Source organism: Apis dorsata, unplaced genomic scaffold (assembly GCF_000469605.1).
Source record: "Apis dorsata unplaced genomic scaffold, Apis dorsata 1.3 scaffold_73, whole genome shotgun sequence".
Taxonomy (NCBI): Eukaryota; Metazoa; Arthropoda; class Insecta; order Hymenoptera; family Apidae; genus Apis; species Apis dorsata.
The window spans coordinates 804142-817724 of record NW_006263371.1 but is presented as its reverse complement, the minus strand read 5'-3'; the positions used below and the strand labels follow the sequence as shown (position 1 = coordinate 817724).

The window sequence follows — 13583 nt, the reverse complement described above, 5'->3', positions numbered from 1 at the left end:
TGTTTTTTTTTTTTTTTATCACGTTTCAATAACTGACTTTCAAATCTTTTCTCCTTCGTCTCCAATTGTCGCGAATCGATTTTTTTCCCACTTGATACTTCAATTTCCATTGGTAATCCGTTGTACTGGTAAATGTAGGCAATGCCCAATGAAATGCCAGTATACGTGACCGGAGCTTGTATATTTTTAGTAGTTTGTAATTGGATTTGACGTAATCTCTGATCACAAGTGTTTGTCACTTTTTTATTTTCATTCAGCGTTCGTATCTGCTTGTTTTCTATCTTCCTCGTATCAACTTGTGTCAGTTTTGTCATTATATACTCGTGTAAATATTGGATTTAACTAGAGAAAGCGTAAAAAGATTCCGTAACTGATTGTGGAAAGTCGATTATATTGTAGAGAATCACTTTCTTTGCAATATTGAAGTGATTATTAACAGATTTAGCATATTATAAAATATTTTGCGAATCAATTTATATTATTCAATTTATATCGTTTTCAAGTATCTTGATCTTGTTTTTTATTATTTTTGAATGAGTAATGGTAATCAAATAAACTATACGAAGAGATTTAATAAAAATTCTATTTACATTATACTTTAGATTGTATATAATTTGTTAAATATGATATGAGCCACATGAATGAAGAGATTAGATGCAATATATGTATAAAATAACCACTGAATAACCACATTTATTAATCCAAAATGAAAACGTATTTTATCATACAGTAAATATATAGTGAAACTTGATTTGTTTACACATCCATTGATTTTATGGATTTATTGTTGCTACGTACATATTTAATTACAAATACAAAATAATAGATAATAAAAAAAGAATTAAATTTCACTGTACGTATTACAGATTATTAACAATGTTATGATAATGTATTATCATAATTAGAATTTCTAGATAAGGTAATAACGTTCAATATTCTTGAAATTGACTTTAAAAAATTATTCTTTTCCAAAAACGATTTTTAAAAGGCCTTTTTTCAATATTATTTTCGTTTTTCCATAAAATAATTCTTTTCCATAAATAGTTTGTACAAAACATGGTAAAACAATTCACATACATGCATATACACTAAAAGGATTCAAAAAGATCTCCATTTATCCATTCCAGATCCAATCCCACCCCTAACTCCAGATACAGAACGACACGATCCATTAATCCTCTGAACCGCCCCCTGATGGAGAGTGAACTGGCCTCGACCAGCCCCAGGGGTGTCGCACCCCAATTCGCCATCCCAACGACCTCCTCGCCTTTCATCTTTCCCTGTTCCTCTTGTTTACTCTTGTATTGTCCAGAACCATCGTCGACCGCCACTTTACTCACTCATTAATCTTCATAAACGTTCACCAACAAACCGTGAAAAATCCGCGTGACATGAATTTATGTTCCCCTAACACTTTTGTGTGTCATCCAATAATCAGCTGGCTCTTTCGTGGTATCCTGATAGCACTGGTTTACTGAAGCGATTTATCCGAGAGAGGGGGGAGACAAACCAACCTAAATCCCTTCACCATGTACTATTCGATTCTGGTTGTAGAACGTTTCAATCGAGGAACAGAAGATGGCGTGTAATAGTGATGCAACGACATCGGTCGTGTTACTTTGTAATGAGATGCGGTTATGGGATGTTATATTCATGAGAGGTATGTATGAATATTAATTACACCGCAGGTGACATTGCTCAGGCAGGCATCAGGATATAGGAGGTGTCCTGGATTGTAAGGAGGTTAAAAACCCTTTGAATCCAGGGTGGGTCTACGAGGGTGGATGGAAGATTAGTTATTGGTCCTGGGGAGTTCATTTAAATAAAGAATATTGTATTAATACTTTGATGAATTCTTCAAATGTTTCAAATAGAGTTGAAAGAAAGAAAGAATTTTAAAGGCACGAATTTATTTTGAAAATAACATTTATCAAGTTTTATAATATCTATTAAAATGCATTCTTGAATCAATGCTGAAAGAATAATTCGTATTTTATAATATGTTTATATTAATAAAAATACAAATGACATTTATGATTTCGTGTAGAGTAAAAAAAATAAATATAGTAGGATACATTTATAAAAAAATATAAAAATTATATAACAACGTACTATTAAAAACAGACATCGTAAAAATGACTTGAATAAAATTATCTTATAATAAGCGATAAAAATTGCATTTTCTACATTTTTCAAAATACTTTCCCATACGATACAAATGTAGATTTAATGAACAAACGTATATCCCGATAAATCTCATCGCTAACCTAGCCTAGGTCTTCGATCCGCCAGTTTCCCGTAGGGTTCCTCGCGAGGATGTTATCCTGTGAAAAAAGCGTGGGTGGAATCCCGACGAGGTGAACCCTTTCTCTCCAACGTCGGCAACCCGAATCCCTTCAAGCGTTCGTCACTTGATCACCCGCCATTAATTTTCCTCTCTCGTCCAATCCCTCGTTTTCCTAACCTCTCTATCCGTCGTTCTCCCTTCCGAATTGGCCGCGAAACCGACAGTTTCCGAACAACGTGACGAGCCACCAGAGCAACATAAATCCCTAAGGGCAATGTGTCACGTCCGATCTTTCCACACGAGCACAACGAAACACCTTCTTTCACCTCATACTCACCTACTTCGAAAATGTGAATATATTTTATTCAACCCTTTCCCTCGGGCACTGGATTAAATTATTCCTATTCGCGGGGTTGTCCGTTCCATTCCAAGCAAACCAAGCGTGGAAACACGGAAACGCGAACCACTCTGAATTTCCACTACGTCGGCTAATCGACGAATCGCGTGCCACGTTTCCCAAAACGACGCGTCACGACGTGTCGTGACTAACCCGTGGCCCGTTGCGTGGTCAGATCCCACGTTATACCACGGTAGAAAGCCGCAAGGAATTTCGCACGACCACCATCCTCCTTCTGCTAGCCTGGGATCAAGGGATCAAACCAATAGACTGCCGATAGCCCTTCAGATTATTAGAACGATCGGAACTCGACCCTTCCTCCATCTGGCTTGGCTTCGCACCGCTTTCGATTCTTACGACGATTTGGACGGTGGAGACCCCTGTGTGGAAATTGCTCGAACTCCTCGGTCCGGATTATTCCCTGTTCCTTAGTCGAGTTATGATGCCATCGATCTGATGCGTTAATGGACAGTTTTGACAAGCGATGATTACGGCTTGGCACGCCTGGTATGGGGGCAAGGAGCATTTCCATGAAGGAGAGAGGATTGGTACAGGTATACCACTCCTGTTTGGAAGTGGTTGGTGAATACGTGTATAAGAGAGTCGTAGTTACTCCCACTTTCAGACTCGAAGAGAGGGAACGCATATAACGGATAATAATCCGATATAACTGGTAGAGTGGAAATAACGGTATGAGGTAAATATTCGAGATCTAAAATTTTATAAGAGTTTTTAAAAAATTTCTTCAATTCGTTAAAGTCCAATGCATTAAAAAAATTTTTAGAATGATTAAATAAATATTAGAACACTTCTTGGTATGTTATGTCAGCCTTGCTATCATGTGTGATTCGAAGCACTTGAATAACTAACCTTTTCGTTTAGAATAGCGCGACCATTTTTACATGATGGCATTTATAATTAGAAATTAGATTGGAATCAAAGAAATCAAAGAAATAGTGATATTTTTCTTTGATTTCATTGAAATGCTGTGACTAGTATTCAATTTGGATTATGATTAGAACGTTTGTCATTCTTTTAACAAATTATAAATATATTAGTTTGATATAAATAAAGTAAAAATAAATTACTTTGTATATAGAAGTATTTTTATTTACCATTTTTAATTAAATTTAAATATATATATTATATTATATTACAATATTTATATAATTAGTGTAAAGTAATTCTTTATATATATATGAAAATTGTATCTCTCAAAAATTAATTACGCTTCTTTATTTAATTGTTTTTTATAATAATTTGCAATAATTTGCCACGCTTTTGGCGCCATGAATCCTTCTGGCGGATTTTCACCAGATTTTGCTAAGTCTGAAATAATCAAATAATTTATTAATATTATTAACAAATTCAAGTACAATATTATAAAATATAATAATAAATATTAGATAAAAATATCTCACTTCGCATTTTAGTTCCTGATATAAAACTAAAATCTTGAGATCTTTCTGGCTGGTAGAATGCCATTTTTTTTATTCTATTGTCATAAGCTGCTACTCTGAATGGAATTATTTCGAGATTTTGAAGACCTGGTGCAATCGATAATACTCTGGAGCCGTGCGTTCCATCGTATAGGTTTCCTAATTTTAAATAAATTTATATAATGTCTCTGATTTAAAATACCTTTTTTAAATTATTACCATCCGGAGTTTTAGATTTGTCTGGATGTGGTAAACCCGCAGGATCACGGCCAACGATGTAAAAGTTTGCGCCCGCCATCATTCTTGCTTTTGCGTGCCATTGCACCTATGTTAAATAAAAATAATTAATTAAAAATAATTAAACTACTGAAATATTCATTTATTGATTCTTTCTCTACCATACTTAATTACTGCATAAAAATACAATAGAAATTATGATCAATATAAAAAGATCGCAATGTTGAAAACCAATTCTTTAAAATATCGTTTTAAATTATTTTAAATGTTCCAATTCTCTCCAATATAAAAATATTAATAATATTACCTCTGTAGGTCCAGCATAAAGCATTGGGCTTGGAAATATGGCGAGGATGGTGTCTTCGTGTAACACACCTTCTTCGAGAACGCTTTGGTGTTGATTTATCCTTACTGGTAGTGGTACATCGTCCTCTTTTGTCCATCCTCCCAGAGGATGTAATAAAAGAACTGGTTTTTTGAAACCGCGCTCTTCAACGAGATATCTTCTTGTATCCTGATGTTCATTTTAAATTATAATTACACTTTCTAAATTTCACTTTCGTATTAATTTTCATATTATAATAGCGACACTTAGCGAACCTGCATTAAAAGTGCGTGGCCATTGTGTATCGGATTTCTTAACTGAAATGCGAAAACAGCGTCTGCACCCAGTTCTCTGCACTTTTTCCTGATCTCGTTAGGGGTGAGTCTGAACTCGTCGAGGCCATCGTTCCATCTGATCCTTTCCAAAACCTCCAATTCCCCTCCAACGAGCCAATCTCCTGATTCGTGGATCATTTTTACGTAAGGATGACCTGGATCGTTCGTTCCAAATTCTCTGCAACATCTATCAATTTGCAAATTTTTAAATTAAATACAAAAGAGAAACAGAAACGAACGTATATCCAAACCTTTCTTCCTTTCGATGAGCAAAGAATTCTGGTCTCCTTAAAATCGCTACAGCTCGATCTTGGTATCTCAAAGCGAGTGCCGATGTATTGACGTATCTCTCCTTTTGATTCGTGTTAATCGGAAGTACAATGGGTATGGATTGATTAATACTGTCCCCATTTTGTTCGATGATCTTGAAATGTTGGCACTGTTAAAAAGAAGAAAAGAAATTTTACATATCATTTCTTATAATAATTTTAAACTTCTATTTCTACACGAACTTTATTTTTATACGAAATATAATAGAGATGACATAATCCTTTAGATTTAATTAAAAACCAAGAATAAATACATCGTGCTCACTTGCAAATATTGATCCTCTCTCATAAAACCTCTAAGTGGAGTTGCCCATCCCTCGGCCAACACTTGGATCCATTGCAAATCGACATTAGTGATTTCAATACCTTAAATCAATCACATATTTATTCAGAAAGTACACGTATGAAAAAGATATAAGAATTCAATATCCAGAATAAAATAAATTTCATGAAAATTCACGAGAGAGGAGAAAATTATTAATTTCTTGTATTCAAAGAAAAAAAATTTCACTTATAATAATTATCATCAATCGACATTAGTGATTTCAATACCTTAAATCAATCACATATTTATTCAGAAAGTACACGTATGAAAAAGATATAAGAATTCAATATCCAGAATAAAATAAATTTCATGAAAATTCACGAGAGAGGAGAAAATTATTAATTTCTTGTATTCAAAGAAAAAAAATTTCACTTATAATAATTATCATCAATCGACATTAGTGATTTCAATACCTTAAATCAATCACATATTTATTCAGAAAGTATGAAACACGTATGAAAATGATATAAGAATTTAATATCCATAATAAAATAATTCTTGTATTCAAAGAAAAAAAATTTCACTTATAATGATTATCATCAATCGATATTAGTTCAATACTTTAAATCAATCATATATATCAGAAAGTACACGTATGAAAATGATATAAGAATTCAATATCCATAATAAAATAAATTTCATGAAAATTCACGAGAGAGGAGAAAATTATTAATTTCTTGTATTCAAAGAAAAAAAATTTCACTTATAATAATTATCATCTTTATCTCCCTCCCCCCTTCTGATTAGAAATTAAAAAAAACATTTCCAACTAACTAGGAAGACTCTCCGCCTCCCTCCTCGCCTCTTCTATCCTCTTCTCCTCTACAAATAATTCTTCGACTTTCTCCCGTATCGGCGGAACCACTCCCTCCTTCCTCAGGAACTCGATCACCAATCTCGTGGACGTTTCCAAATCGTGAACCTCCGTGTTCACGACGAGATCCGCATGTTTGGGCACCTCGTAATCCTGCCCGATACCCGTGAAGCTTTTGATCATCCCTTTTCTAGCCTTCTCGTAAAGACCTTTCACATCCCTCGCCTCGCAAGTCTGCATCGATGCTTGCACGAATATCTCGAAGAATCTCAAGTTAAAATCCTCGTGGATCTTCCTTGCCGCTCTCCTGTCCGCTTCGAATGGCGAAACGAAGCTGCAGATCGTGATTATCCCGCAATCGGAAAACAATTTTGCCACTTCCGCCGCTCTTCGCACGTTTTCCTCGCGATCTTCCTTGGTGAAACCGAGGTTCCGGTTTAACCCATGGCGGACGTTGTCTCCGTCGATGCTGTACGCTGGTATACCCTGGTGAAAAAAATAAAATTTGTAAATCAAATGCAATCGTGAAAATGTATTCAATATATTCATTTCTCGTTCTATTGTTCGAAAGTTAAGTTGGAAAATTTACTTGAGAGACAAGGTAATTTTCAAGTTGAAACGATATGGAAGTCTTTCCAGCGCCGGACAATCCTGTCAGCCAAATGGTACAACCGCGAAATTCTTTGAATTTTCCATACGTTTCGCCTCGTCTCTCCCTCGACACGTGATGCATCTGCTGTATCACATTCGTCGCGAGTATCTGGAAATATTTGAACGAAATGATTTATAACGAAATATTAAGAGCACGTTTCGTCGCGCGTGGATAATAGAAAAATTAGATAAAAATTATTTTCGAATAAATTTCTGAATTTAATTAAATAATTAAACGTAAAGACGCGTAAATTTTGTTTACCTGATTACTTTTCCTCTGCGTACTTTGATTCTCGAACAAGGACTTTGTATATATACCCATTATGTAATGTACTCAATTACAAGATTGTCTAAGATTTTCGCGAGATTTAAAAAAATTATCTTTATCTTTTAATTGTTCATTTTGTTCGAAACGACTTTTGTTTTTTTTTTTTCTCGATATCAAACGTAAGAGAAAGTAATCACTAACGATTTAATTTATTAAAATGCAAGACAACAACATTGTTTGGAATCTTTCTCTTCGAGGGAGACACCGAGAAAGGAAGTGTCTAGGCGCATAGGAAGTTCGGGATGGACTGTGTGAGATTTAAGTTCCGTCAACAGAGAAAGTGAAAAGGAAAGTAAGTTTCGGTTCGATAGTGGGAGACGAAGAATTTCTCATGGCATGATGCTTCGAATATCTGAAGAAACTGAGAATCGTTAAACGTCGTTAAAGTGAAACCTTATCATATCATATCTTTCTCGTATCTTTTTTTATGTATCTTTGCACAATACATTCGTGCATTCGTGTTTGTTGAATAGTCTCTAAAATAAAGTTAAATATTTGTTGTTAAACATCCTTCTGGCTTCCAATTTTTTTTTCCAATTTTCTGTATCATCAAATAATTTTATATTTTAATTTTAATATTCAATGTAAGAAAAAATATTAAATAATATTGAATAATATATATATATATCATAATTGTTATAATAATTTAGAATAAACAATAGAAAATAATTACAGACTCAATACTTAATTATTATAAGCTCAATATTTAATTATAATAAATTTACTTTCTGAAGAAAATATTATCGATTTATTCGCGATTTATGTGGTTATCATGATAAAGTTCAATCATCATTGATATAGATACAATATCTAAATAACCATTAATAATACTCATTTAATTTATTGAGAAATAAATAATATTTAATGAATGAACATTTATAAGTGTAATTTCATACATTTTAAATTAAAGATATATAGAAGAATGACAAAAATATTAAAATAATATTTTAGTTGAATTATCGTAACATTGATATATTATAGATGGATAATGTAAATAAATGTAATATAATAATATATCCCGTGTTTATATATTATTTTTTTCATAATTTCAAGTTTCATAATGTAAATGTACAAAAATAAATAGTTTAATTAATATAATTAAATATGACCGTTTAATTCTTGTTCATTCTAATCTCACTTAATCAATATAGTTTAAATTTTATAATATTACAGATTAAATACAAGATGTATATTTCATTTATATTATTTTTTCGAAATAATGCTTTAAAGACCTTAATTCATAATAAGAGGTAATCACATAAGAGGAGATAATAGTACGGAAACAAATATAATAATGTGATGAAATTATCATTAAATAATCATTAACTGATAATTTTTTTTAAATTTTTTATATCATTAATTAACAATTATGTAATATCAATAATATCAATTATGTAAAGAATTGTTAATGAATGAATCATAATAATGAATCATTAATATATTACAATTTTAAATTTATTTTAAATTATTTTAGATTTAAATAAATTGATCTAAACAATACGATATATAAATTAAATTATATTAAATTATTTAACTTATGTTAATCAACTGTAATTTATTAATTCATTTATTAATTCAGCCATTATCTATATATGTGCCAATGTAAATTAAAAGCTGAACTTACTATCAATCAAATTTCTTAATTTTTAATTCTTTAACTTTAAATAAAATAAATATGGAATACACATATATGTAAATTTTACAATGCAAATAAAATTTATCATCTCGTTACGCAAAGAATATTGAAAGACGTTTAAAATGTAAAATACAAGCTTTGCACAGGGTTTCGTGACTTCTATTTCGATTTCTTTGCAGATGAAAAAAGAAAAAGAGAATGCATAATGAAAGATAATCTGCGATCTAGTTTCACAATAGTGCAATGAATAGATTTTTGCAAAGTATCAGAAAAAACTTGTCGAAAGTTGGCCATTGGTTGGACTAGTTGAAACTAGAGAATATTATTATTAGATGATATATTATTTTATAAAAATATTTTATAGAAAATAAAATTTTCCTTTCTCCAAATTTTCCAATATAATATATAATAATATTAAAAATTAAAATTTAGTTTTAAAAATATAATTTTATTATTAATAATTTTAATTTTTTATTATAAGTAATTGTAAAAATTCCACATTATCTTTGATTATTAAAATCGATAATTAAAAATCGAATTTAAATAAATTGATAAATTTTAAATTGAAAAATTAATTTCTCCAAACTATCTCACAACTGTCATTTAATTCAAAGAAAAAAAATACTCACGTAATTAATGCCTGCATTGAAGTTCTCAACCTTATTCTCATGATTCATTCTTCTTCAACCACTATCCTTCCAATTCTTTCTTCAAAAGATATCTATTATTATCTAAATATATCTAAACTCGATACAAAGTCAAATATCATTCAAAATTAATATTAAATAAAACACTGAAATTCTTTTATAAAAATTTCTTCAAGATATCACGATTAAATGACAATGATCCACGTGGATGGATCTCTTCGAGGTACCACTGAGAGAATCTGGTGACACGTGTTCTTTCATATATGATCGGCAAGCGCCAAGAAGGCGTAGATCGTTTGCAGGAGGGGAGGAATCGCACATTCTCCCTCCCTCATCCTCTGTCCTTCTTGCTTTTTTCTTCTCTACTTCCTCTGCAAATACGACCTTGAACGTAGGAAAAACTCAGAACATTGGAAAAACTCGAGGACAGCTAAATTTCTCGTTTCGTGATTCAGTTCAACCTTTCAAATTGTTTGTAACAAGTAGCAGAATAGTCTTATGTATTTTCTTAGAGCTATGTTATAAGTTTGATTTTTTTTTCTATTCAGAATACCGAGAAATATTAATATTTCATGATTTGTTATTGTAATTTGTATATAATTCAAGGCAAATTATAACAATTATAATTTTCTTTTGTAATTGTTTTTATAAATTGATTTCTATATAGTTACTTATAATATGTGTCTTATATGTTGTATTAGTGCGATTTTTCTTTCTTCTTTTTTTATGAAAATAAAATCGATGCATAGATACTGTAGTAATATTAATATTCAACAAATTATGTAATTGTAATATATATATAATTTTATAATATAATATTACGTATTATATGTATTAGTAAATAAATATCTTAGTGTAGATAGTATAGTATTTTTAGAGAAAATGGAAAAAAAATAAGCAATGTTTTTTTTCCAATATATATTATATATTTTATAAAATTTTTTAACATTTTATTAATAGAAAAAAAAAATGATTAAATAAAAAAGAATTTATATTTATGGTTGTTGTCTTATTTTATCTTTGTAATTAATTATTAAATTTTCAAAAGAATTTTGTTAGAAAAATTGTATTTCGTTTTTTACATCGCATTTAAATATACCCGCTTTTATATCATTAATATTTTGAACCTGTATTCAGACTGTGATAACTTCAAGTCAGTCAAGAAAGTTTTCATCAAAAAAATAGAGTTGTTATGTATTTGTTGAATGTAGAAAGACGTATTTTAAGCAAAAGAGTTCGAACTATTGTTGTTGTATCAATAAATTTAAATGCATAATGTCGACGAAATCCTCTGTCGATTTGCGAGCTGAACTTGCTGAATTAGTGAAACGAAAAGCAGAAATAGCTGTAAGTATCAAAAGAATTGTCAAATACACATTATACTTTTTTTTTTTAAATTTATTTCTATCTTTTTACAAAATGTATTTATTTAAAACAAACGATATCATCGGATTTGTTGTAAAAAAGAATTTTATTTGTCATTTAATATTCATCTTAAAAAATTTTCTGAAAATTACATTAGGTTATTTTAGATGTTTAGAGGTTATGTTGGTGCAATCTTTTGATTGTTCATTATTTTATAATTTTACAGGATACTCTTGCCAATTTAGAACGTCAAATCTATGCATTTGAAGGTAGTTATTTGGAAGATACACAACTATATGGTAATATAATACGTGGTTGGGACAGATATTTAGCGAGCAATAAAAATGCTAATAGTAAAGCAGATAAACGAAATAGAAAATTTAAAGAAGCTGAAAGGCTATTCTCAAAATCTTCCATCACCTCTATGGCTGTTAGTAATCAATATTTTATTTTATAAAATAAATAACAGAATTAAATTTATATTAAATTTCTAAGGATATTAGTTTAAAATTATAACGTTTCTATAAAAATATACATTTGTATATATAAAATATTCTAATTAGAATAGAATATAAATGTTGTCTTCTATATATATAATTATTTTTTACTATTTTACATTTTTATAGACTATAGAGAAAAAAATATAAATTGAATATTCAAAAATATTTTTAAAATGATATAATTTCAATAAATTAGAAATATTAAATTTTTACAGGCAGTTAGTGGACTAGTGGAAAACACCCAGGAAAAAAGTAAGGACCTCAATGGATATTCCTGAGATAGTTAATTCTTTAAAGAAAAAAAGAAAACAATTTATTTTTCATCCTATTGCCCCTTCCAACTTTTCTTTTTATCCTTTCCTCGGCAATAATTCTTTTTAATTTTTAAGTTATCCTTTAATGTATTTCTTTTTCTTTTTAATGTATCAATCAGATTGTCTTTAAAAAGAAAGTAAAAAAGAGCATAATAAATGTGGATTGTTATGAAACACAATTGATTGAATTAAAAAAAAAACTCGAAGGATATCTATTATTATTTCGAATTTTAATATAATTTCTTTTCTGTATTTAATTGTTATAAATAAATTTTAATTTATTTTTCAATCTATTTTGAAAATAACTTTTCGCATAACATTCTTATATTTTTCATTGATTTTTTCTTTCTGTTTTCATCTGCATTCATTTTTTTCTGTATTTAATGATAAAAAAATTCAACGTCTATTCTCTTTAGAAACTCTATAAAAAGCTACTCTTTGATTTAACGATTCTATCTACTATATTACTTTTTTCTACATATTTGTTATTAGAAAACTTGTGATTTGCTTTTATTGAACATGCTGAAAGTGTACAATATTAGCTTACCATTATTATTTTATTTTCCATATTTATCTTTCTTCTGTATCTAAATTTTAAATAAATTTATGTTTTTTATATTAATGTAGGTATAAAAAATATTTTATTTTATACTTTCAATGTAAGATAATTGTATTTAAAAACAAATACTTTCGATAATATTTATTAAATCAATCAAAGTGTGGTAAAGTAACAATTATTCATATTTAAAATTATATTGCATTATTCTATTTTAATTTCAAAAGAAAATTGTCTCGATGATACACTTTCATGTATATATTCGCTATATTTGGTTCTAGGTAATCTTTCTATACGTCATAGAATGTTAAAGAATACAAAAAAAAAAACTGATCGATTAAACAGTTCGAAATTTTAACTCAATAATTTTAATTTTTATTATTTGACACATTTGAATCGAATTATTTATCAGAAAACTCTATGATAACTTAACATTCAAAATTTTATATATCTTATATATTAATGGTATAAAATCTTGAATATTTATGCCATTAATGATTATCGCTTTGATAATCGAAACTTTTTAATCGATCAAATAAAACCACATTTTTATTAAAGCGGTTAAGTAATTCTTGACTGATTAATCTCTCAACGGCTAATCGGTCAATTGATCGCATTGTAACCGTACAAATTGTCGATCGAGTAATCGACTGATCAATTCTTCGATCGATCGGTCAAACTATTTTATATATTCACGTACCGATCGTAGGATCGCGGTTTTCCCATTCTAAAACTTGATTCCAGTTGACCGGTACAGTGAATCGGAGTCGCAGATCGGCAACAGCGGTAGCGAAGACAATTGCAGCCTTGTTAATTCTCACGGAACGACAGCCAATAGCGGTAGCAGCAACGGTAATAAGGAGTCAACCGGAAAAAATCACTCTGTAATTGGCCAATACAGTCAGAACGGATCTATCGTCTCTTCTTCCGAAATCGCTGGACAATTTGCGAACGGGCATGCGAGCAACGGCAGTCTCGAGCATGTCTCTTTAAAGGAGAACACGGGGAAAGATTCGTCGAAAAATAAATCTGGGAATAGTGCGAAAAAGAACAGCAACAAGAGATCCAGAAATAGGTAGAATAGATCTGAAGTGGTAT

At 30.0% G+C, this 13583-nt stretch overlaps 2 protein-coding genes across 3 annotated transcripts; one reads left to right on the top strand and one right to left on the bottom strand.

Annotated features, from left to right (window-relative positions):
• Window positions 1–3769: 3769 nt before the first annotated feature.
• On the bottom strand, window positions 3770–10024 carry LOC102670740 (bifunctional 3'-phosphoadenosine 5'-phosphosulfate synthase-like). Of its 2 annotated transcripts, none has more exons than XM_006610309.2 (10): window positions 9733–10024; window positions 7078–7248; window positions 6449–6974; window positions 5615–5715; window positions 5272–5459; window positions 4961–5207; window positions 4668–4874; window positions 4343–4448; window positions 4106–4282; window positions 3770–4013 (listed from the first exon to the last, which is right to left on the bottom strand). In XM_006610309.2, exons 1-10 carry the CDS (start codon window positions 9778–9780, stop codon window positions 3910–3912), a joined length of 1875 nt encoding a protein of 624 aa, XP_006610372.1. In that variant the 5' UTR covers window positions 9781–10024; the 3' UTR covers window positions 3770–3909. The 2 variants fall into 2 exon arrangements, with proteins under 2 accessions (XP_006610372.1, XP_006610371.1); XM_006610308.2 differs by lacking the exon at window positions 9733–10024 and adding an exon at window positions 7402–7547.
• Window positions 10025–10883: 859 nt separating this feature from the next.
• Window positions 10884–13579, top strand: LOC102670971 (chromatin modification-related protein MEAF6). Its single transcript, XM_006610310.2, has 4 exons — window positions 10884–11097; window positions 11342–11545; window positions 11831–11867; window positions 13230–13579. The coding sequence occupies exons 1-4, from the start codon at window positions 11026–11028 to the stop codon at window positions 13562–13564; spliced, it is 648 nt and encodes a 215-aa protein (XP_006610373.1). The 5' UTR covers window positions 10884–11025; the 3' UTR covers window positions 13565–13579.
• Window positions 13580–13583: the final 4 nt, after the last annotated feature.

Excerpts from the sequence above, each read along its gene's own strand:
- LOC102670740 (XM_006610308.2), bottom strand. The coding sequence starts at position 7,461 with ATGGGTATATATACAAAGTCCTTGTTCGAGAATCAAAGTACGCAGAGG. Across the intron at positions 5,460-5,614 it reads GAGAGGATCAATATTTGCAA|TGCCAACATTTCAAGATCAT; the intron begins GTGAGCACGATG and ends TCTTTTTAACAG. Across the intron at positions 5,208-5,271 it reads GCTCATCGAAAGGAAGAAAG|ATGTTGCAGAGAATTTGGAA; the intron begins GTTTGGATATAC and ends GCAAATTGATAG.
- LOC102670971 (XM_006610310.2), top strand. The coding sequence starts at position 11,026 with ATGTCGACGAAATCCTCTGTCGATTTGCGAGCTGAACTTGCTGAATTA. Across the intron at positions 11,098-11,341 it reads AACGAAAAGCAGAAATAGCT|GATACTCTTGCCAATTTAGA; the intron begins GTAAGTATCAAA and ends ATAATTTTACAG. Across the intron at positions 11,546-11,830 it reads CTTCCATCACCTCTATGGCT|GCAGTTAGTGGACTAGTGGA; the intron begins GTTAGTAATCAA and ends AAATTTTTACAG.